General features: G+C 41.7%; 2 protein-coding genes across 5 annotated transcripts; both read left to right on the top strand.

Moving 5' to 3' along the window:
- The first annotated feature begins 73 nt into the window (after positions 1-73).
- Positions 74-10188, top strand: LOC306916088 (protein mono-ADP-ribosyltransferase PARP11-like). Of its 2 annotated transcripts, none has more exons than XM_079493822.1 (8): positions 74-142; positions 940-1070; positions 3880-4000; positions 4170-4245; positions 4764-4836; positions 5388-5515; positions 6562-6713; positions 7240-10188. In XM_079493822.1, the coding sequence occupies exons 2-8, from the start codon at positions 951-953 to the stop codon at positions 7554-7556; spliced, it is 987 nt and encodes a 328-aa protein (XP_079349948.1). In that variant the 5' UTR covers positions 74-142; positions 940-950; the 3' UTR covers positions 7557-10188. The 2 variants fall into 2 exon arrangements, with proteins under 2 accessions (XP_079349948.1, XP_079349949.1); XM_079493823.1 differs by having other exon boundaries at positions 91-426.
- Positions 10189-11507: 1319 nt separating this feature from the next.
- On the top strand, positions 11508-23145 carry LOC306916451 (uncharacterized protein). Of its 3 annotated transcripts, none has more exons than XM_079494312.1 (18): positions 11508-11691; positions 12148-12251; positions 12496-12671; positions 13331-13438; positions 13847-13902; positions 14283-14359; positions 15164-15214; positions 15597-15932; positions 16196-16513; positions 16758-17648; positions 18089-18181; positions 18318-18503; positions 19140-19343; positions 19573-19677; positions 19902-20093; positions 20685-20804; positions 21746-21863; positions 22936-23145. In XM_079494312.1, the coding sequence occupies exons 2-18, from the start codon at positions 12152-12154 to the stop codon at positions 23051-23053; spliced, it is 3249 nt and encodes a 1082-aa protein (XP_079350438.1). In that variant the 5' UTR covers positions 11508-11691; positions 12148-12151; the 3' UTR covers positions 23054-23145. The 3 variants fall into 3 exon arrangements, with proteins under 3 accessions (XP_079350438.1, XP_079350439.1, XP_079350437.1); XM_079494313.1 differs by having other exon boundaries at positions 16178-16513; positions 16776-17648; XM_079494311.1 differs by having other exon boundaries at positions 16178-16513.
- The last annotated feature ends 1239 nt before the right edge of the window (positions 23146-24384 follow it).

Here is a 24384-nt window from a genome sequence, read left to right as displayed (position 1 = left end):
TTGGAGCAGACTATAATTTTTGTTTTGTTTTATTTATTTTTTATGTCGTCCAGCTCAGTAGCGTGCATGCACGCCCTCGTCTCGGGGACAAGGACCAAACGCAGTGACGTCATTCCCTACGTCGACAAAGCCGGAAGAAAACGTAAACAACAAAGCGGCGGAGGAGCGGATTGTTATGTACAATTATAATTATATTATTATTGTCATTAAACCGCCGGGTTTCTGCTAATAATCTAATCCATCCGTGATGGATGAAGACCACCGCTTCATGTCCATGTCCATCTCGTTTCTAATCAAACTGGGGATAGATTGATATACACAACAATGGCAGCTGTTGTTGTGACACTAACATTTTGAAAACATTTCCTGGTTCGGACTTGACTTGAACATTTCCCGTGTTTTTTTTACGTTGTCATTCAACGTGAGGTAATATAGATATGTACATAATATACGTTAATTATGTATTTATTATTATTATTGTATGTAACTGTCTTTACATGTCTTGATGCATTGAATGCACAGAACATGACCACAATGGAAACAACAAGCCCCGTGTGTGTGTGTGTGTGTGTCAACAAGGCATTTTGTGGTAATCATTGTAAACCTTACCTCTGTACAATCTGAAAACTGTTATTTTTGATTGATTGGTTTAATACTATATTAGAAGTTTGCAAAAACATAAAAAAAAGGCACGTTAGCACAGATTTATACAAAAGAGTTCTAAAAGGATAATAACCCCCCCAAAAAGCCTAGAAGGGCTTATTTCCATTGAGGTCCTGCGTATTCAATTAATCGAGACATTTAAAGACCAACAGACTAAGTATCACCAATAATAAAGTATTCAATCAGTATAATATGAAGAACATCAACAGCGTAAGATGATGTTGTGCTGGGGGCTTATTATTATTGCTTATGAATGTTGTGGCTGTATTCTTTCAGATTGTGTCATTATGTCGGCACCGCCAGAGGAGGACCAGGCTTCCTCCCCAGAGATGGAGGAGATGGACACCTCGGAACCCAACTGGTCCTGGTTCTATCTGGCCGAGTGTGGAGTGTGGCACATGTTTGAGGTACTGTGTATGAGCCATGAGCCTGTGTGTTACTGCCCACTATAAAAGCAGTGGTAAAGTAGTAGTACATACTGTACTGCGAAGTACAGTATATAACTTGTAAGTGCTTTTTTTGTGAAGATTTACAATCCTAACTCGGTTTAATTTCATCCACGGTTTTTCCATTGCAGGAGGGGACATTGATGGGAAAATGTGAAAGCTGAATTAATAATAAATAGTCTAAATAAAGAATATTGTATTGTATGTGCATTTGAGGTGGCGGTATGCCTTCTAGCTAGAGTACCGGAGCGCAGGAGGCAGGTTCCGGAGCTAAGCTCATTTTCAGACTAACATCTTATAAGCCTTAAAGGTCCTACCACACCACACCACACCATGAATTTCAACTTTCACATTTTTAGTGTTTTTTGGGCTCCCCTATGTGTCTCCCCAATACCCAATAGGTCTCAGAACAGGCCATCTGATGTGGTGGTACCAGTGTTGTCATATGTATCGCCCAAATTAGTATAATCCTTCCCCCTCTCTTCAGTTCCAAATTAGCATTTGCTCTTTGTTTACAATGCCCACCATTGTTGATTTTCCCTTGTGGGATGCAGTAATATCATATCATATATATATATAGATATAATGACTGAAATAAAAGCCTAACCAAAACGTTGTGGTGGATAAATAGCGATACCAGCCACATCAGGACATTGTGGTACTGCAGCTGAAACTGCTTTAGAAGCCAGACAGAAATGACTTGGACTGGTTATATCAGCGTGGTGATTTAGGCTCGAACCACTAGAAATACGTTTGAGGGACATAAACCATGTGATGTTAAATATTAAATACAGTTTTAAAATGTGTGGTTAAGACCTTAATAGTGCATCCTTCCATTCTATTCTTTATACATCCTGCCATCCACCTATAGCACCGAAGTCCTGGCGTCACTGTCAGTAGAGGGCGCCAGTCCACAGGTTCATGTACTTTTTATTTGCATTGAAATCCCCATAGGGGGATTTTAGATCTCTTCATATAAGAACTGTGTTTGAAAAATAAACCGATCATCCCGGTCTTTTCACTCATATGGATATGAAGCATCGAGGTGGAAATGTACAAATATACCCAAAGAGTAACACAATAAGCGCTAGAAACGAGTCAAACAACCCAGAGACTACATTTCCGGGTAGGCGGGGAGGCTGCAGCTGCCCGTCGCACAACATAAACTGACATGTTAATTCAGTTTTTATTGATATTTAATGTTTCGTGGTTAGTACGAGTCGAGTCACCGCCAGCTGAGCTTATGTCAACGAGGAATCTCAGGAACGCAATGTGTTGACAGCTGGGTGTGGCGTACTGTATATTAGCAGCGACATTGCTTTCATATGTAGTTTCAAGGCTATTGCGGCCACATTAATTCCATTTTCTCCAGAAACTGGCTGTATCAAATATGAATGGACATCATTAACGACGCACAGCCACCCCCCTGACACAAAGGCCGGGATGATCGATTTATTTTTCAAACACAGTTCTTATATGAAGCGACCTAAAATCCCCCTATGGGGATTTCAATGCAAATACAAAAAATACATGAACCTGTGTACTGGCGCCCTCTACTGAAAGTGACGTCAGTCTTCGGTGCTCTATTCTTCCAACAATTGATACAGTAGGCCTATGTAAATCTCATTAAGGGCCACTTCACCCCTTTTGCAACCAGATCTTATTTTAATGATGTTTAGGACACCACAAACATGCACTTTCCTGGGGTTTTAATGTGTGTATTGTGTAATATGTAGATATTTTAGTAATTCAAAGTGTCTGTGATGTCACAGGCAATGGTCTCACTACCTTCCTGGACCTCATATGTTGTCTCAGTAAGACCAAAGAGATTTAGCAAGAGTCGTGCTCTTCGGTTTACTTTCCGTATCTGCGGGAAGTGGGTGGACACATTTTTTTGGAGACGGGAAGCAGGTTGGAGTCTATTCATTTCCAATGAGAGAATGTACGTGAACACAGCTTATGAACCATTCCTTAACTCCATGGTCACTGAACTAAATACTGGACCCAATCATCACAAGGCACACTATTTCCAAGATATTCATACTAAAATGGCTTTTTATTTTGCGAGACAAATCAGGAGAATATTACATTGTTATCGACCTTTCTAGCAACAAACTTGCTAGAAAGTCCGAAAGAGTCTCTCTGTCCATCTGCAGTCTGACGGACTCATAAAGGGCTCTGGCCCCATATGAGATTAATATTATAACGTGAAATGAATGGACATATTAAAAGTGAAATAAAATGTGTGTTCCAATGCTTAATAATATAATTTTCCATAACTGTCTTAGACTTTTGGTTGGTAGGAGCTGATTTGGGAAATGGGAATCATGACATTTGCCATATAATGCTCTCAATACTGGAGGGAGGTGGGAAGGTCGGGAGAGAAGCAAACCACGCTTTACTTTGGAGACCATTTGTAGGCTTTGTGTACCATTTCGCCTCTAGTGGCTCCAACTGAGATCGACCATCTTTATATAGAAAAAGTCTTTGGTAAGACAGCCATCCCCGTCTCCACAAGGAGGAACAGTGCACCAAAGCATTATGGTTATTGTAGGAATTCATCAAACCCTAGTCAAACACACAGACTACATTATTGTTCTGGCCATAGGGTGCAAATTTCAAATTTGTGCTGCTGTTATCTACTACAAATACTATTAACATTGAGTGACTGCAGTTTCTTCCAGCGGTGAAATGTCCCTTTAATGTCCAGCCGGTCCATCACGATGTTTGCTCATAAGCTAAACATTGTTCCTTCCTCGTCTTCCTGCAGATTGACCCCAGTGCCGCGTGCTCCGTGACCAGCGCTCAGATTGAACAGTTCTACAGCAGGAACCAACACGGTGTCATGGATTTCTACACGGCCAAGTACACCTACAAGCTGGACTTCTCAGGTAACATTGGGAGTACCAGTACCATACACTATTCGCCCCGGGTCAAAGAATATAAATATTTTTGAAAATCACTTCGGGGAAACATGAATGGACTTTTTATCTGTGGAACCACAAAATGACCGCCACTGTTATGCTCTATAACATTTGACTTGATGCATTTCCTTCCTAGTCATGAAACAGATCAACGTGACGACAGGGAAGCAGCGGCCAATCAAGCGCTCCTTGCATTCTGCAACTGGCTTCAGGTACATTTGAGGAACTTGTGTGAACGCCGGTTCAAAGGTCAAATATCGTGCGTTAGAGAGCCCACGCAAAACTGCCCAAAATCACTTTCACCTAGAAAATCCATTCACATTTTTTATAATTCAGCTGACTGTGGAGACACATGCTGGAACTTTTTACTTTGAAATGTTTTATAGTTTCTGAGTTATTTAATTTAAACGCCAAATGCATTCTCAATGGCGAAAACACAAACTTTGGCACCACGTGTTAAAAAAATAAATAAAAAAATAATATATATATATATATCTTTTTTTTTCAAAGACGTCCACAGACGTCTTGGGCTATGCACGTGCGGTAATACCCAGGACGTCCACAGACGTTTTGGGCACAAAATGTGTTAATATGCAACGCGGCTGCCATTGTTTCTTCACTCTCGCGGTGTAGCATTTGAATGTGTCATTGTAATATACAGAAAGTACTTGATGTCCTTGTTGAAATGTGCTATATTCCCAGTGTTCACACTGACGTCTTCATTTCCCAGGTTCATCTGTGATAATCTCGCGTTGCCTGTTCCCTGTCATTGGGAAAGAATTAATACAGACGAACCCTATCAGGTTAGTAAACCTCCATGTGCAAAAATAGCCGCTCAAGTAAAAATGTGTCGCAGTGCGATGCATTTTGAGTTTGTACTTTAGATCAGCTATATTCGAATTAAAATCCTGAATTCTTATTTTGCTATTTTTGAATTGGAATCCTGAAAAGTAACCCTTTGTATTTAATTTCAAATGCATTTAGTTATTTATGTTAAGTTGTTAACTAGCAGATCTACAAGCTCACCACGTGGCGGAAAGCGACACGTTGTGAGCTTGTAGATCAGCTATTTGACCTGCTTCCCATAAACCCACTAGAAAGTCTCCATAGTACTTTGACAACGACTCCTGATCCGACGACCTGCTGCGGCATGTCACTCCTCTTAATTCTCTCTCTTCCCATTTCCTGTTAGTCTACTATCTATCAAATACGGCAACGTATATACCGGTATCTTTAAAAAACGTGTATCTATAAAATAGATTTAGTCATCGTAGATTAGTTTTGATTTAGTTTTCGCTAGTGGAAAAAAAGCTAGTTGATAAAATGAACACTGCTTTCTTTACTCTCTTTTCAGCTCGTTCAGCTGGGCAGAGAAACCTACGAGTTCAAAGAAGTGGCCAGGCTGTATGACAGGACCATGGGACACCCCATCAAGTCCATCCAGAGGATCCAGAACCTAGACTTATGGGAGTTCTTTTGCAGGCATGCAGAAGTAAAGTATATTAGAATGTTGATGTGTTGGTGGATCGAGGGTCGTTTTTAACAGAAAAGAACAAAGGAAAACAACAACAACAACAACAACAAAACGTTCCGTGTTTTGTTGCGGGGTCAGAGCTTCGTAACGAGGATGATTTGTTTGGGTTTTGGAATTCAGTTGCACTGGTTAAGCAAAATAAATCACACCCGTGTGAGCTATGCTGAGGTGCGTGCGTGCGTGCGTGCGTGCGTGCGTGCGAGCGTACGTGCGTGAGTGCTCTGTACTGTTCTGTTGTTATAGAGGTCAGTGTGAAGCTCAACAGCTGTACTACATAGCCCTGTACAGACATACATACATGGTACATACACGGAGACAGACAGAGCTGCAGGGTTTTTTTAGACACACTTCCTCTGCAGACAAACTCCTTCCCTTTTAAAGATTACATATTTAAAAATAAATTGAAGTGAGAAGAATCAATGTCTGATTTCCCAAAACCAATGTGTAGTTTCAAAACCAAATAATGGGTTTTGTGAAAACACCGTCCACAGTCAGTGTTAAAGGTAGGGTAAGTGATATGTTTTTGGTTAAAACAAAAGGTTAAAAATGTTAAAGCACTATATTCTGATGGTAATCATTGCTATAGACTAGAGTGAGTGTTCAGTAACAGCAGTCTCCCTTTCTCCAGTAGGTGGGGTAAAAAACATTCAGGAGAGAGTACCCATTCATCAGCTTCATTTGTAGTGTTCCAGTTCCCATTTTGCATTTCTGTGTGTCACTTCCAATTTCACTTGTTTAATCTGTATCCTGTGTGACTGTCTGACACTCTATAGCAATGAGTACTATCAGTATATAGTACTATATAATACTATCATTTTAAACAAAATCACTTTTCAATTACCATTAACTTTGGTTATCAATTATTTGTCATGTTTGAGTGCATCGATGCCTTAGTCAGTGATTCACCTGTTTTTTGTTTTGCTTTTTGTTTTTTTGGTCTTGACAATAACAACTATGCTTTGTTGTGTTCTCGTTCGCCGGTTCTCCCTAAAAGGAAGAAGACACAGTTGAGAAAGATCAAGCGCACGCTGGACATCGATGAGCGAATGCTGTTCCATGGCACCGGCCACAGCAACGTACAGGCTATATGCACGTATAACTTTGACTGGCGCCTGACGGGGAGTCACGGCGATGTCTACGGCAAAGGTAGTACCACGTTGGGACATTACATACGATTTCGACATACCTGGGTCACGTATTCTCCCCCATTCTGAATTCCTGTATAGTCCGGCAGCCGGACTATACCAAAATATAAATTTGGTATATAGTATTTTTTATTGGTCTAAAATATTTCCCATACATTCATGAATCCACTGGTATTGAGCCATTTGTTTTATAGGGGTTTATATGTGACCATACTATTAACATATAAGGCAAAACTGTCTACATTTCATCATGCTTTAAGTAGTATGTGACATGTCAAACTAGGGGATTTTCATGATTCTGAATCCATTCCAAGCATTGGTTTAGCACAAAAAACACTCCTTGGGCTAGAAACGCCATAGCCGTCAGCACATTTTGTACCTTTGTTTTCATACATTGCATAGATTAATTATGCTGCTATATCGCTCAAATCTAAAATGACACTTTTTCTCTGTTAATATTTCTGAAACCCCTTTTTGTTCAGATGCTAACGTCAATTCTTCCTTCCGCTTCTTGCTTCTCTAACCAGGGAGCTATTTCGCTAGAGACGCCAAATACTCGAGCAAGTTCTGTCTGACGACGGGGAAGCACAACACCACCTTGCAGAGACACGGGCTCGCTCCGCCAATCTTCGCCACCGAGCCTCCTTACAAGACCATGTTCCTGGCCAGAGTGCTGGTGGGGGAGTACACCGCGGGCCATCCTCAGTACTGTAGACCGCCCTCCAAGGACGCCGGCTTCACGCACTTCTACGACAGCTGTGTGGATGACGCAGGAAACCCAAAGATCTATGTCATCTTCGACAGCAACCAGATTTACCCCGAGTACCTGATCGAATTTTACTGATGTCTTGTAGGGATGGGATGATAAGCGTTATTATCGTTTTTTTGTGGCAAAAACACTCGTATCATGGAGATTTTCAGATTTTCGTGAAATTGTCCACAGTCATACACTTGGAATTAGCTTTTGTTGAACTGCAAATGCAGTACCACTTAAACCCTCTATACTTACGGACCTGTAAAGAGTGCATTTAGTATGCTCTCATTTCACAAATCGATTCACCACAAATAGCAGATCTATAACCAACACATTGTGAGCTTGCAGATCGGCTATTTTTGGCGAACGTTATCCTCAGAATAGGGATGCTAGGGGTTCAAGTGGTTAAACAAAAGTGGAATTTTAAGTTATAAGCATTTTTATTATTGCAGTAATATTGTTAATCGCAATTATTTTTGCGACAATAATCGTGACATGTAATTTTCACAACGTTCCATCCCTAAAGCCCTGGACATGCCCTAATGTCTTGACAAGAAGAGTGCATTGATGTTTTTGCACATCTTTTCAAAAGATATATAAACTAACACACATCTCCAATCTGGATTAGATTTAGGTTATAAAGGGCACGGTTATAAAAAGCAAATGACCGGTAGAAAAGGATTTGTGGGGGACCATGGGTGTTTCGTTAGTTAGATTCAGCACCTAACTGGGTAAAGGGGTGATCTAAAGCAGTGGTTCTCAACCTTTTCCGCGACCCCCCCACCCAAAATAATCATATTTGACTTGGGGATCCCCCAAATTAATCTTATTTGAACTGGGGACCCCCCCAAAATAATCACATTTGACCTGGGGAGTCGGTTCCACTGATAAATATTGTGAAAATAGTTGATCTTCAACGCGTGACATTGTGAGCTTGTAGATCAGCTCTTTTCAAAGGTTTTGATAGTATAGTTTGTTCATTACATTTGATGCTGTAATGATTTAATATAATTTAATTTCTTTCCTTTATTTTTTTCTCCCCCCCCCCCCAACAGTTATGTGGGGTCCTGACCCACAGGTTGAGAACCACTGATCTAAAGTGCCTTTTATGGGATTTTTTTGGATGAAAACAAGAAGACAATGCAGCAATGTATGTAATTATGTTGTGTTTTGTATAGGTTTTGTACTACTATATAATATATAACTTAAACTTACCATATGTGCAAAAGAAAGGCCCAAAATCGGAGAACAGCCACACATTGCCTGAGGCGTCTTGCAATGAAAAAGTATTGTAAGTATGTATTTTATACAGTAGCCTACCTGTTGTTGCCTGTGTGTCGAGTATCTTGTGCGCAGTTGTTTTAAAATAGGTGACACATGCACACTTGGAGCGTCTTTAAGCCCAATCCACACCAAAGGGTCGAGACGGGACGAGACGGCTTTAGCGTTCTTCCCAGCGGTGTGATGTGTCCTGTCCTGTTGCACGTCGACCCAAGTGATTCAACTGGTTCAATTCAATGCCCCAAACGCCACCAATGGGTCGACTCGCCATGCAACTCCTTGCAACCGTTTGTGTTGCATGGCGACCCATTGGTGTTGTTTGGGCTTAAGGATGTGTTATACTGTAGGTGTCACTCACTACCTGCATTCGAACCTGTCTCGCGCCCCCATACCGGAAGCCAAACAGCAAAACGCTCAGGCAAAGGGTAAACGTTTCCTTGTCCTAGGGCAAGGAAAAGAGGAACCCTTAGCCTAGGCCCTATAGCAGGGGTGTGTTCTAGTTTATTACGGAGGGCATACGATAATCATCCCAAGCATGACATCCCTGCGTATAGTCGCTTGTGGTCAATTCATTTAAAAAAAAAAGTTTAGTGGCCAGTAGTACGCTTAAAAAATCTGACCTGTCTGAAGTGAGTGGTGCAACAGCGCCCCCTGTTGGTACCCTAAACATACATACGGAAACAGCCAAGGGACGGACAAAGCTGGGCATTGGAAGTGGCTGCACCCTATGGTTGCACCACTCAAAAATATATATGTCTGCAGGGCATACTACTTACTGTATATAGCGTAACACGGTAGAACACACCACTTCCCTATAGGGAGATATCAGGTGTCTACTGCTCCGCTATGTGCAGTAGAAAATACACCACTGCATCCAAATCCACCGCATCAAGCATGAGCTACTATGGTTGTGTAGGGATCGTTGTAGAGTTCAGAACATCTTTGGCCAACTGTCTACTAGTGTTCTGAGCTTCCTGTTGCCTAAGAATACCGCCTTTAAACAAAAAAAACACTGCTTTTTCTTGCTTACTCATTGGAACTGTGACCTTGTTAGTTGTCATCACACGGCGCAAATATATTATGTATGCATGGGAAGCCTTTTTTATGTTTGTTGGCGAAACCTACCTCTGAACTCTGAACATTTTGGCCCAAACCCAATATTTAGTTTTCCTTTCCATGAAAGGGTTTTTTTTAATCGTATCAGTATCACAATGTGAAATCAAACATTTCACATGAACTCATATGCTATGGGCAATACTTTAATGGATGTGCAAAACACTGAGATGTGAGATGATTAATTTATTGTGGCTGCGTTATGAGAACTTTCTGTGCCATTTTTTGATCTGCTGATGAGGCGAAGGCAAGTTTAAAAAGGTTTTATGTAAACTTGCGTAAAATGGCCAAGTGTAACTACTACTGTAAATAAAACAGGAACCATGCATTATTGTGTTGATTATGACTGATGATCTTTGATCTAACCTTTTAACACTTTTTTTGGACAGCAATGCAATTAATTTGCATTATAACAAAATCAGTACGATTCTATTAGACTATTACTGATCTAACTAATATAAATTTCAAGGTACTTTTATCCCTGTCAGAATGTGTTCACCCTCCAAAAGAAAGTTGATAGGCTATGTGTTATGCTCAGTGAAGGCAGTTAACTAATGTGTTTAATGTAGATTTAACTTGATCGTTTATTTCAGATAGGCCTATGTAGTCTGTGTCATCAAACTGTAAATATTGCAGTAATCACATATTTGGCCATGCACTTGAGATGACTGGCACTTTATTTTATCTTTTCCTTTTCTGAATACTATGCACTTGAGAGAATAGTGCCTGCCCACAGTGCCCATGCAGTCGTCTGAAGTGCCCACTCGACTTCAGTTCTCCCCTGACACTTCCTATTGGTGCCTATTTTACTTTACACCATAACATTACATGCATCATAATGCATATTCATTGTCAATGGCGTTTTTAATACAAACATTGAACTATTAAACAAACATTAAATTCTCTTTATTGTTAATGGCATTTAATGTGTTAGGGACAAGATTACGTACATTTTCCCTTCATTGTCAATGGCGTTTTTAAAACAAACATTAAACCAACAGGAAATCATCATACAAGGAGGAATTGGGGAGAAAGAAACATACAGTAAGGGGGAAAGGGGTGGGGGGGGACTCAGATTTTATAGGGGCCAGTTTTGAATTGCAGCCTAGACAGGTATCTTGGTGGTGTAGCAAATCTTGTGGACCAGACCCATTGCAAGGTGCTATAGCCTACTCTGTCGTCAGCCTTCCAGCCTGTCAAAATGGGCAGGGGTGAGGTGGTTTCGGGGCCTGGAGTGAGGCCAAGTACAGCCTGACAGGTTTGTTTTGGGAAGTCTGGAGCCTTGTTTTAAGGGCCTTTGAGGTGCTGTGGTACCAAGAGGTGCATGCATAGTTGAAGAAACCCAGTTAGGGTCTTCAAGGTGTTTTTGTTGACCATGCTTTCTTTGGGTGACTTTTTGGATTACGTTGGTGGCCACACACACACACGCACACACACACACACACACACACACACACACACACACACACACACACACACACACACACACACACACACACACACACACACACACACACACACACACACACACACACACACACACACGTACATTAATTAGGCTAATTAAACCGTCACACTACGCTTCACATGTGTGATTGGCTAAAGGGCTATGGGATACGCCCACTGCTCCAGGAAGTCACTGCTTGTTGTGCTATTTGAAAATCCAGCTGCGAGTGTGTGAACTCAACTGGATGGCTGCGGAGTTTTAGTTAACGTCTTCCATGGCTATTTTTATGTGATTGAGACGCTGTTTCGCCTTCTCCTCCGCGATATTAGTTTACTTTTCAGGCCCAAGAGTATATCTCTCATCAACGAGATTGATTTGTATCAGGTTTGTACTTTGTACTTGTTTCAAATGTGGTCGTCGTGACATAGAAACACCATAGTGACCATACACCCGCTAACGGCTAACGTTACTTAATTGTTGTGTAAAACGCTTTCGGGACTCTTGTTTACCGTTTCTGTATTTGGGGACATCTAGTTACCGACGTCCTAAATATAGAAAAGGTAAACTAGGGTCCCGACTCACGAATGGGGCTTTTAACAGACGACGATTTCAGAGTCTAGTCAGGCTACTTGTTGTGTGTGACTTTAGCAGACAGTGGTGGTTGCATGCACACTGGACGCGTTTTTCGGAAAACCGATGCAGAAACTCCACTAAAAATCCCAAAAACGCGCTCTGTGTGCAGACAGTTTCCTGTACTAAGTTTAACTTAGCTAACCTTGTAATTAAACTTAAAAACTTGGCGTTTTGACCACCTTCTTTGATTTATTTTGACCTTTTTAGCGTCATGCCGCTCACGCAGACATCGAATACTGGGAGAGTGTCTTCACCTACCGAGAGGCGGCAAACATTAACTGCCGCTTATAAAGTCAAGAAGAAACTCTTAAGTAAGTTGGTTACGTGTAAAAATCACAAGCTTTATTTCAGTATGGTTCAAACAAACTACTGTTGTGCTGCTCCAGTGTCCTTCTAAAAGTATTGCACATTGTAAATACTGAGAAAAAAATCCTGAATGTTGTACTAAGTACGGTAGTTAAGTAAATGTGATTTAATAGTTACTTTCCAGTGCCGAATGTTAAATGATGAACATGGCCGCTCTGTTTTTTGTCTGTGACTACACTACACCAACAGACTGCTCCAGTTTCTTCAAGTTGTCACTGAAGAGCCAGAACCGAGCCTTGGCTCAGGAAGTCACACTGCTGAAGAACAACAACAGAGGACTGCAGGTGCAGAACACGGCCCTGCTGAAAGACATACAGGCTTACAAGTTTGACCTGGCCACCAGCAGGGGCCACGAGAGGAGAATGGTTAGTGTTGTAGTGCACTCTTTCCCAAACAGTGGGTCGTGGACCAGTTTCTATGGGTCACGACTCGAGCAAGCTGCGAGTCTAACCCAAACATTTAATCCCTATACATTTTGTAGTTCACTGAATGCTGCAAAAGGTTGAAATCGTTCATCCAGGGCCACATATATCCCTACTGGGTGGGGCTTCTTTCTTTTTACATGAGTTGGGTGTTGTCATTCTAACACAGCCTGAAAACCCATTTTGGCAGCCAGCTCGGTAGCATGTCTCGCTAGTCATTAGACTCCCACTCCATACCTCCTGGGTTCGAATCAAATTGTGGTCAAACTAGCAATATGTTTCTGAAGCATCTTCTGCAAAATAAAATCGTAATAGTTGGGGTATTTTATATAAAGGCAAACCAATCGTTTTTCCCCTCGTGCTAGGCAGTATGTAGAATGGCAAGAACATTATTCCTAAAACATAATATTATTCATTGTTTAGGAAATGACGCATTAGGACTTGGTCATACAAAATATTTCAGTCATACGATTCTATTTCGCTTTCATCTGTGGGATATATAATGGGCACACAGTGTTGAACCAAAGGGATGATTTGTTGTCACACTGTCAAATGCAAGTGACAAAATTATATAACAATGTTCTTTTTTTCCCACCCCACAGTTGGACATGCTTAATGGTCTAAAAGCCCACGTGGCCAAGGCAACGGTCCTGTCCTCGGATCTCCAAACCCACGTAGACATGATGATTGGCCGGGTCTCTCCTGACGATGTAAGGACATTTCTCTCACACTGTGCAAATTATTGATTATATGTATTGCTTTAGTTTAACTTCTATGTATTCATATCTACACGTTTTTGTTTACAGTCTAAACTCTTAACCCCCCCCATTTAATTTGACTCCTTTGAACCTTAACCTAATCATCTGGGTACTGCCCTCTCAAAACAATTTGGACCCCCAGTTTGGGAACTCTACAAGACCACAACCAGTCACGTTGTGAGCTTGTAGAATGGTGACATTTTATATGTTTGCATAGAACAGCTCTGGATTTAGAGTCTACATCTGCACTGTCCTGTGATTTATAGTCTAGATCTGCACTGTCCTGTGATTTTGGGGGAGGATTCTTCAGAATATAAGTGCCTGCTATTACTGGGCATGTGATTGTGTTTGATTTTTCAGGACACTCCAGATAAATCCGATAGCTTCACTAGTGATGACGATATACAGATGGAGAGGTGAGACATTTAGTAAGATATACAGTAGGTTGCATTAGAAACATGCGTCCATTTCAGTGTGTTCTGTTTTGAAGGCCGTTATCAGACTGGGAGTGAGTGACCCGCCTCAGTTATTAATTTTCAATGCGAGCCGGGGGTGATTTTTATTTTTTCGGATGCACGCCGCACTGCGATGTTGAGGGGAAACCATCGTCGCATGAAATTCTGGCGGCAAGAACTGGAATGTGGTCAGCTTTTTTTGGCGTGATCCTAGCTGCTGATCCAAGCAATAACGCCCGCGCCACTCGCTCCGCGTCTGAAAAAGGCTTTACTAATCTCTCAAGACAGATTCTGTTAGTACTGAGTACTGACCCCCCCATTCCCATCTCCCCCTCACTCAGTGGGAAACACCCAGTCCAGTTTCCTTCCATGCCAGATCTCTCAACAAATGACCGGCACAGACCCTCCAACTCTACTGGTACTACTGGTATAGTATAATAACTGCAATTTTCAGTGGTGCTTGAAATTTTGGGAACCAGTTAATACTTTCTATATTTCTGCATAAATATGACCCAAAGCATCATCTCCTAACTACTAATTTATTGAGGAAAATGTTCCGATGTTTCATTTCTGTATGTGGCAAAAGTATGAGTATTAACTCTTTATCAATGGAGTGTATATTCTGCCTTAATTTGAGTGTGGGTTTTGGCGAATGCCCACGTCAACGTGGCATTTATCAGCATGGGGGTGAAATCAGCCCTCAACTGCTTCTACGACAGAAACGGGTGCAGACAAAGCCTATGACAGCTCCCGGCCAGATGTAGGTTTTGGCGTGGCGTATGTCAAAGTCACGCTGGAATGATAAATGTGAAATTGCGGTGATCTCGCTGTATGTCCGTTATTTGGTGTAAATCATGTTGATAACTGAGGCCCTTAGACGTGGTGTGTGTGTGTGCCCCGCTTATGCAGCAATAACGGCAACTAAACATTTTCAAAAATTATCAGTCATTCATATCTTTTTGGAGGACATTTACCCCACATTGATGGATTAAAGTTCTCTTTACTATGGAAGCCCGTCACTCACTGAAAATATGCCATCTACAAGCTTGCAATGTGTCTGTGATGCGCTGTAAGCTTGTATACTGCCTATTTTTTGACACTGGGTTTATATATGTGTATGAGAGAGAGAACCATTGCGAAAATATATATATGTGAAAATAATTTCCAATAAGTGTCTATAAAAAGTGAAACAAAAATAAAATGTAACGTTTTCTTTTCACAGACTTGGTTAGCAAGCCTTCGGTTGTGGAGGAGGTGCAGGCTGGCCGGAGAGGTGAACTCAAAACTAAAATTATTAACTCTGATCTGTCGCTAGTTACTTTTGCTTTCATCAGAAGCGACGGTCACCCCATTCAACTGTTAGTAACCGAGTTAGCGCAGATTGTTTTTATTGGGCTCCTAAATCTGAGCCTCAATTCCGAGAGACGCCACTAAAGATCGCGGCCATTAGAGCAGTCTATGCAGCAGCCATCTTGGTGAGGGCAAACTCCTATAACTACTATATGGAAGAGGCTATTCTGGATTTATAAAAGCCCCAAAAATGGAGATCTCCACCCATGGTAGACAATGTGTTAAATACGTCGGTTCATTGGCCAAATGATTAACAATTTAATCGTTAATTGCAATTTTTGTTTTGTCAATTTTGTAATTGACAGCCCTTCACACTTCCCCAGTCGCCATCAGATGTGAGGAGTCTCCATCATTTGCCTCGGCTCAGTTCATTGACCCTCCCAGTACCTTGGCTGTTGAAAATCCTAGCAGCACCATGCTTCTGAACGCGGAGATGGAGCAGACTGCATCGGACGGCACAGAGACGGTCACCGCAGCAACCGCTGTCGAGAAGAAAACGGTCTCTGTGAAAAATAAGGAAAAGACGCGGGTGGGGGGAAAAGCAGTGCGACTGAAGGCTGGAAAAGAAAACAAAACATTGACAGATCCTCAAGGTGCTGTTGGTGACTGTGAGGCTGAGAAGTTAGAGGCGCCGATGCAGAGTAAGCCCATTAGCACTTTGTTGCAGATATGCAACCGTAGGCTATTCTGGATTAATAACCCCAAAAGACGGAGATCTCTGACCATGGCAGTCAATATGTTAAATGTGTCATTTCTAGGAAGCCTAAATACTAAATGGAAATGTAATTTTTATTCCAATGTTCAATAGCCAAAAAATAACACTTGAGTCATAAAATCGCATTTATTTTGTCAATTAATCAACTTTCAATTTTGTAATCGTTGACAGCACTGCACACTTCCCCAGTCTCCAACAGATGTGAGGAGTCGCCATCATTTGCCTCGGCTCAGTTCATTGACCCTCCCAGTGCCTTGGCTGTTGTAAATCCTAGCAGCACCATGCTTCTGAACGCGGAGATGGAGCAGACTGCATCGGACGGCACAGAGACGGTCACCGCAGCAACCGCTGTCGAGAAGAAAACGGTCTCTGTGAAAAATAAGGAAAAGACGCGGGTGGGGGGAAAAGCAGTGCGACTGAAGGCTGGAAAAGAAAACAAAACATTGACAGATCCTCAAGGTGCTGTTGGTGACTGTGAGGCTGAGAAGTTAGAGGCGCCGATGCAGAGTAAGCCCATTAGCACTTTGTTGCAGTTATCCAACCGTAGGCTATTCTGGATTATTAACCCCAAAAGACGGAGATCTCTGACCATGGCAGTCAATATGTTAAATGTGTCATTTCTGGGAAGCCTAAATACTAAATGGAAATGTAATTTTATTCCAATGTTAAATGGCCAAAAAATAACACTTGAGGCATAAAATCGCATTTATTTTGTCAATTAATCAACTTTCAATGTTGTAATCGTTGACAGCCCTGCACACTTCCCCAGTCTCCAACAGATGTGAGGAGTCGCCATCACTTGCCTCGGCTCGAGTCATTGACCCTCCCAGTACCATGGCTGTTGGAAATCCAAGCACAAGCAGCACCATGCTTCTGAACGCGGAGGTGGAGCAGACTGCATCTGATGAGACAGAGGCAGTCACCGCAGCAAACGCTGTCAAGAAGAAACTGCCCTCTGTGAAAAATAAGGAAAAGACGCAGGTGGGGGGAAAAGCAGTGCGGCTGAAGGCTGGAAAAGAAAACAAAACATTGACAGATCCTCAAGGTGCTGGTGGTGACTGTGAGGCTGAGAAGTTAGAGGCGACGATGCAGAGTAAGCCCATTAGCACTTTGTTGCAGATATGCAACTATACGGAAGAGGTCCAGCCTTCTGGTACGCAACATCACATCGCCTCTCGTATTCCCAAGTTAAGGCAGCGCCCCGCTTGTCACCTGAACTCTGAACCGAGCTCCAGAGCTTCAGAAAGGGACATTCCAGAGGACTTCCAGAGGTTTGATACACAACAGCTCCAGTCGGATGACGACGATAATGCGCAAGAACATGAAACGGATCACAATGATATGCAAGCCAGCCTTTCTCTCACACTCCCGTTATCAGAACCTAGTCGCAGTCCTCCCATGACCTTGACCAGAAAGAGAGTTAAGAAGATGACTCCTGCAGATTGTCCAGGCGATAACGAAACCGCAGGAAAAGGGAACGTTATTGGCCCTTTGAGGGTCAAGAAGAGAAAGAAGAATGACGGTATTCTGGAATCCATGTCGGAAGACTCGTCACTGGTTGCCGGCCCTGCTGACCTCGACCTGGACTCTGTGGTCTCTACCTCGGCTGTGCCTGTTGTAATTCCACCTGAAGCATCTACAGGTGGGTAACGGCACTATTGTCAGGCAGAGAGCTTATCTCAAAATGTCTTTCTCCTAAATTTAGAGTAGCCAATATTTGTTTTACTCCCTCTTTGTAAATTAAGATCATAATTGGATCATACTACAGCGTCTTGCAAAAATATAATAATTTTAATAATGCACTTTACATTCCAAGGAATCTCAAAGTGCTACAATAGGCAGAGCATAAAATGAAAACGTCACACAATTAAAAACATCAAGGGAGATATAAGATTTACAAGCTCTAAATGTCTCGCTTTGTGCCTCTTTACAAGCTTTTAGATCTGCTGCTTTTGCTGTTTTTTGATTTTTGAATATCAAAGCAAGTTAACATTGTTTAATGTGGTTTAACAAACCTTCAGTAATGAGAACAATCTTGGTTATATTTGTTCTAAAAACACATTTCATCCTTTGTCATGGCAGAACTGACCACCACTACGGCCATCGATCATGGAGTTACTGTTGGACATTCAAAAAGAAACAGGCCAAGATGTAGAGATACATTTGTTTTCTTGGGTAAACATAATACGGCTTTTAAATCAATTCTACCTTTAACCTTACCTAACTATATGATTATGCGTGGTGATTATTTATTTTAACTGTTCTGTATGCAAAGATATTTATTATCGGTTCATCCTGTGTGTCATGGCAGAGAGAGTGTTGACACCACCAACCAGAATCCACACAGCCACAGATGATGGGGGTGTGAGAGAGAGGCCTACAGCAGGAGTCCACGTTCCTTCTAGAAGAAACGACAGACTGAGATGCAGAGAGACATTTGTTGTCCCAGAGTACAACATTGAAAGTGCAACCTATGAAGACCCCGTTGTTGTTCCAGGTGTGATATGAGTAGCTGATACCAGTATTGGAATCAGTCTATCTAGAGTCATTCTATCTATGCCAATCCGATTCCATGTAATTTATCACATAAATGCACTGACTCAACTTTCAGTTAAATCAGGGGTTCTCAATGTTTTTGGCCTGCCCCCCGCTCCCCACCCCCAATACTGACTGCAAAAAATAACCTTCAAAATAGAGAAAATGTATCATAAATTAATACTGAAACCAGATATAATCATTAAGGAAAGTTTCTGCATGTACTATGTAAACTCTTCATTTCCATTTTAAGTGGACGGGCATGGCTAGCGCTTCCGGTCTGCTCTTAGGTGTGTGTGTGTGTGTGTGTAGGTGTGTGTGTGTGTGTGTGTGTGTGTGTGTGTGTGTGTGTGTGTGTGTGTGTGTGTGTGTGTGTGTGTGTGTGTGTGTGTGTGTGTGTGTGTGTGTGTGTGTGCGCGCGCTGGTACGAACAACAGTAACAACACAGATCTGTGTGTGGGAAGGAAACAATTGGCATAACTACAATATTTGGGAGGGGGGAAAAAAGGTTTTGGTTATAGTTGTGGTTTATAAAAAATGTCTAATGCAGTGTTTTTGCTAGATTTATCACTTGTCATTTCATTGTGTGCCATGGCAGAGAGAGTGTTGCCATCACAAACCAACACGGCCACAGATGATGGAGGCAAGAGAGAGAGACCTGCAGGAGAAGTTTACATTCCGTCGAGAGGAAACCGCAGACCAAGAGACAGAGAGACATTAAATGTTCCAGAGAACAACAATGAAAGTTCTGCGAGTGGAACATTGTATGAAGACCCTGTTGTTCCAGCTGAAGCATCTACAGGTGTGACATGATTTACAATTTAGGCATTACACTCTTAATCAATGCATGCTTACTTACCAATATCAATTTTAGATTGTGTTCATTATCTCTGATAGGCCAGGAAGCGGCCGGACATTGTTATCGTTATGTCTGTTTAGCAGCGGGCCCTAATAAGACATTTGCTTTTTACATACAACAATAATATCAACCAACCACAATGATTCTTGTTTAATCCTTTGTGTCATGGCAGAAATCTTAACGTCACTGACCAACACTACTACGGACACAGATCATGGAGTTACTGTTGGTCGTTCAAGACGTAACAGACGATGCAGAGAGACATTTGTTGTCTTGGGTAAATGTCAATCAATTATAACAACAAGTTTCAGCCCTGTTATGACTATACTGTACCTTACTAACTGATATGGAAAAAGTCTTCATTTGAACATTGTGGGAGGCAACAGTCTGGTGGCTGGCCATGTGAGAGTAGGTCATCAGTAATTAAATATTTTGGCTTGATCTATGATTTATTTTTTACTGTTAAGATATTTATTGTCTGTTCATCCTGTGTCATGGCAGAGAGTGTGTCGACACCACCAACATGCACCAACACAGCCACAGGTGACGGAGGTGTGAGAGAAAGACCTGCAGCAGAAGTCCACGTTCCTTCTAGAAGAAATGTCAGAGCAACATCCAGACAGACATTTGTTGTCTATGACTCCTCAGCCATTGATGAACACCCTGCTGTAATTTCACTCGATGACTCTCCAGGTGTGAGCATGCTTTACTTAACCAATATTCATTTTAGATTTTTTTTATCTCTTAATAGGTCAGGAAGTGGATATTATGCTGTCTGTCGGTTTGCAGCTAATGATAAAGTTCTTGATTAGTAGTCCTTACGAATATATGAATACCAAATTATGTACAGGGATGGGCACAAAATTAATGAATTGCTCTCTCACGCACATGCACACACCAGTGCCCTGCACAAACGCGCACGTGCCCCGTCAGCGGACATCACACCCGTCGTGTCCATGATCAAGTTGTTTTAGGTATAATGCGTAGATTGGCTATTTTCGGAGAGTGTCATCTGCACACAACCATGCATAAAATGACTACTGGATCTCTTCTCCACTAGCCCCTCACTAACATTTCAGTGTAGCTTTTAATTCGGTGACAATTGTCAGAATATTTACCCTCAGTTTTAGTCATATCGTAGTTTTTATTTCATTTCTCGTCTGTGAAAACTAAATCGGACAAATGTCGACTGACATTTTTCATCATGGTTTTGGTCGATGGAATCAACACTGGTGTCATGGCAGAAATAATAACATAACTGTCTTAACACCATTGTGGCCACAGATAATGGAGGTACTGTTCAACTTTCAAGAAGAGACTCCAGAGTGGCACTTGCTGTCCCAGATGAAATTCCAGCCATTGAAACCTATGAAGACCCTGTTGTTCCCGATGAAGCATCTCCAGGTGGGATATGATGCATGCTTTACTTCTCGTTTTTAGATTTTGTTTAGGATATTATGTTTTTGCCTGTCTGTGTCAGTTTGCAGCTGATGAGAGAGTGCTGTGCAGTCCAGCTCAGTGGTTCCCAAACGTTTTAGCTCAAGACCCAAAAAACTAATTGGACGTTTGCCCGACAAGGTCCGACATGCGGAAACGGTCGGACATGCGATCGAACATGCGCTGCTCCCGTGCTTGTGGTTAGGTTAGGGTTTGAGGTAGGTTGTTGTTCTAATGACAGTCGGACCAATAGTATGTCAGAACTAAAGCCTGTACCCTGCCCGGCACCCAAACTAGTGAAATTAAAGTCTGAGGAAAAAGTATGGAAATTTAAAATTCCAAATGTGTAGGAAACCTGCCATTGACTGTCGTAGCAGAAATTACTTTCCACTGCAGCATGTTCCTGTAGGCTCCAACTGCAGGAAATAACTTGGCTGATGCCCAGGGAACCGCTCCGTGGATTCGGCTATATGTTAATGTGTATTTTCAGAGATTTAACCACTTAAACCGTCAATACTTAGTTGGAAAAAGTGAAAGTTTACTGTCTACACCTCTTTGCTGACAATAGCCGATCTACAAGCTCTAAAGCCTTGCATCACGAGGCATTGAGCTTATAGAGCGGCTGTTTTTGGCTAAAAGTTCTCAGAATACTAGGGATTTTAGGCTTCAGTGGTTTAATGTAAAACCATTAACGGTGGGGACACCCTGTTGTAGACCCCTGGCACAATTCTTTCACCAAATTAGTTCATATTATGACGTTACTCATGTGACAAATGTCTCTCAAACAGGGTTTTGATATTCCATCCCTGTTTATTACATTCTTGGAACACTGGTCTTTTCTTTAGCCACATTTGTGTTTCATGTGATTACAGTTGTCACGTGAATTAGATTTTTCTTTGCTACAACAGGGAGGGTGGTAACTGCGCGCGAGGAGGATAACGTGGCCTCAGAAGAAGCAACGGGAGCCTTGAGGCCACGGAGGAGACGCCCTGCCGCCGTTTGTTACAAGGAACCATCTATCAATTGGTGAGTGTTTACGTGATGGGTGTCCATACTTTTTTGACATGAACTACTTTTAAAGTTACCAGCTCAACATCTACCCACCCAAAAATGTATTCTCCCATTGCTGAAAATATGTACCATGGGCTTTGGAATAGTGAATATAAGACAAACGCACTCGTAGCCTTCTGAATTGTTTATTATCACGATTTAAATTCAAAACGATTTTTTTTTCTCCTCACAACCCTAGCGGGGACCCTCCACTACATACTGGATTAATGTTAAATGTGTGTTTTCAGACATTTAACCACTTAACCCTCAGTGCTTTGTAAACTTGACCGTTGGCTCTGTACTTGGTCTGCTCTTTTTTTCCCTGTACACAACCTTTTCGTCAAAAATTGCTGATCTACACACTTGTAGATCTGTCATTTTCAGCTAAAATTCTGCCCCAGGCTGGAGAAAGTGTTCAAGTGATTAATGTAGATATAAAGTCCCTATCACACAAAGATTTGACTGCCTCCTTGCAGTATCTCTGGTAAATCAATAAAGTGTCTTAACATAGTGTCGCAGTCCTGCCCCCTTTCAAGACGACAGGCCCAGGAAATAATTCCCCAATTTTTTTTCCCATAGACATTTCAAAAAAGTATTTATTTAAAGCCACAGACAAATCCAACTCGGATTGTGACAAATCATGACGACACAATATTTTGGGCCGAACAAATTATTTCAAAGAGAATCAACAAAGTCTTGTACCCTGCCCTTTTTTCTTTGTAATTATTTGTTCGGCCCAATAAAGTGTGTTGTAATTATTTGTCACGATCCGAGTTGGCTTTGTTTGAGACTTTAAAGGTCTTTAAATGTATACTTTTTGAAATGTCTATCAGACAAATGCATGGGGAATTATTTCTTGGGTCTGTCGTCGTCATGAAAGGGGGTGGGACTGCAACGCTCTTTAAAGTAATTACCTTAACTGGGTAACATAACCCACAGTGCATTTATTCATACTGATATTAATGATTTATTTAGTACTTTTCACTACAGACTCTTGTCCAGGAAATATAATGCGCAAGAGTCCTAAATTGTGATTGTCTTTGTTTAGCAAACTGAGGCGTGGAGACAAATGGACGGACACACAGTTCCTGAGATCCCCAACATTCAAAGCCAAGAAACCTGAAAAGAAAGCCAAGAAATCTGCAAAGAAAACTGTTCTGCAGTGATTTTGGTCTTACATCTTGGCCATTGTTTTTTAATTTGCATTTTTCCATTTTATACTGTTTTGTCACTGTTTTATTAAAGAACATTATTATTATCACAGCCTCATTAATCTCAAGACAGATGCAGCTGAATCTGTCAACAACTCCCGTTACGTGTATAGATAGTGGGATTGAAAACAAAGCATCACCGGAAGTTGGGCTGAAGGAGAGTGAATGGGCAGACATCCAACTTCACACTGGGACGCGTGCGGTTCCGGTGAGTTCCCAGATTGCAGCCTCATACTATACTCCGTACATGTTTTCAACTGCCATCCAATACCATGGACTTCCATTATAGATGGGATGGATAGTCTTCTAGGCCAGTGGTTTCCAAAGTTGGGTCCGGGGTCCTTGAGGGAGTTCCAGTGGGTCCCCAGCTAAATGATAGATGGGAACCAAATGGATGACCGTTATGGTTCTGTAACTCTGAGAGTGTACAAATGGACTAACTGGTCCATTTGGTTCCATTTCTACACTGAGTTAAATTAACATCAACATCTGTAGACTAATGCATGTCAAACTGGGGGTCCTTGAAATTAAACGGGTTGAGAATCACTGCTAGATCCGTGAAAATATTCTCTTATGGGGGGGGGGTCCCTGGCATATCTTTTCAAATGGGGGTCTGTGGGCTAATTGGTGTCAATTTTGGGGTCCTTGACATGAAGGTTTGGAAACCACTGTTCTAGGCCTACTAGAAGTGTTTGGATAGGATCATGCAGATCATGCAGTGTCACTAGGCTTTCCGCTTTATACAGTGAGTAGGCATATTTAGAAAATACTGCATATTATAGCAATATGATCAACCATTGTTGCTTCTATGCTATTGTATAGACTAAACCATGGATGTGCGAGTGAATATAAAGTGATCATTCTGCAGTGTGCAAAACTGGGGGTCCCCAAATGATTAGGTCAAAGTGCAATCATTGTTTTCTCACTCCACATTAAACAAACCAACATCCTGTATATTCAGGATATCTGCACATTTCTACACGGTGTCAATTTAAGGGCTTAAGACAATTTTGAATAGTTCTAAAATTAAATGAGACCATTGCTGTGTCAAAAGTAACTAAACGATCTATCTATAAATGCACCAAGTCTCTACGTACATCTGTAACTCGAGAACCGTTCGCCCCACCGACTTCAAATTCGACACCCCACCACAGTGGGTGCAGTGCCCGGTATGTGTTGAGTTGGTCGGACCCACAGTTGTCCAGATTATTGTCCAGTTATTGTGGCAAGAAAGCTGGGGTGTGATGTTTGAATGCAAAGAAAACAACCCTGTAGCACAGTAAGTA

The sequence above is a fragment of the Electrona antarctica genome (assembly GCF_951216825.1).
Source record: "Electrona antarctica genome assembly, chromosome: 23".
NCBI lineage: Eukaryota > Metazoa > Chordata > Actinopteri > Myctophiformes > Myctophidae > Electrona > Electrona antarctica.
Note: the sequence above shows the minus strand (reverse complement) of the source record. Positions and strands in the feature narration are given on the sequence as shown.

Excerpts from the sequence above, each read along its gene's own strand:
- LOC306916088 (XM_079493822.1), top strand. The coding sequence starts at position 951 with ATGTCGGCACCGCCAGAGGAGGACCAGGCTTCCTCCCCAGAGATGGAG. Across the intron at positions 4,001-4,169 it reads CTACAAGCTGGACTTCTCAG|TCATGAAACAGATCAACGTG; the intron begins GTAACATTGGGA and ends TTTCCTTCCTAG. Across the intron at positions 4,837-5,387 it reads ATACAGACGAACCCTATCAG|CTCGTTCAGCTGGGCAGAGA; the intron begins GTTAGTAAACCT and ends CTCTCTTTTCAG.
- LOC306916451 (XM_079494311.1), top strand. The coding sequence starts at position 12,152 with ATGCCGCTCACGCAGACATCGAATACTGGGAGAGTGTCTTCACCTACC. Across the intron at positions 15,215-15,596 it reads GGTGCAGGCTGGCCGGAGAG|CCCTTCACACTTCCCCAGTC; the intron begins GTGAACTCAAAA and ends TGTAATTGACAG. Across the intron at positions 21,864-22,935 it reads AAGGAACCATCTATCAATTG|CAAACTGAGGCGTGGAGACA; the intron begins GTGAGTGTTTAC and ends GTCTTTGTTTAG.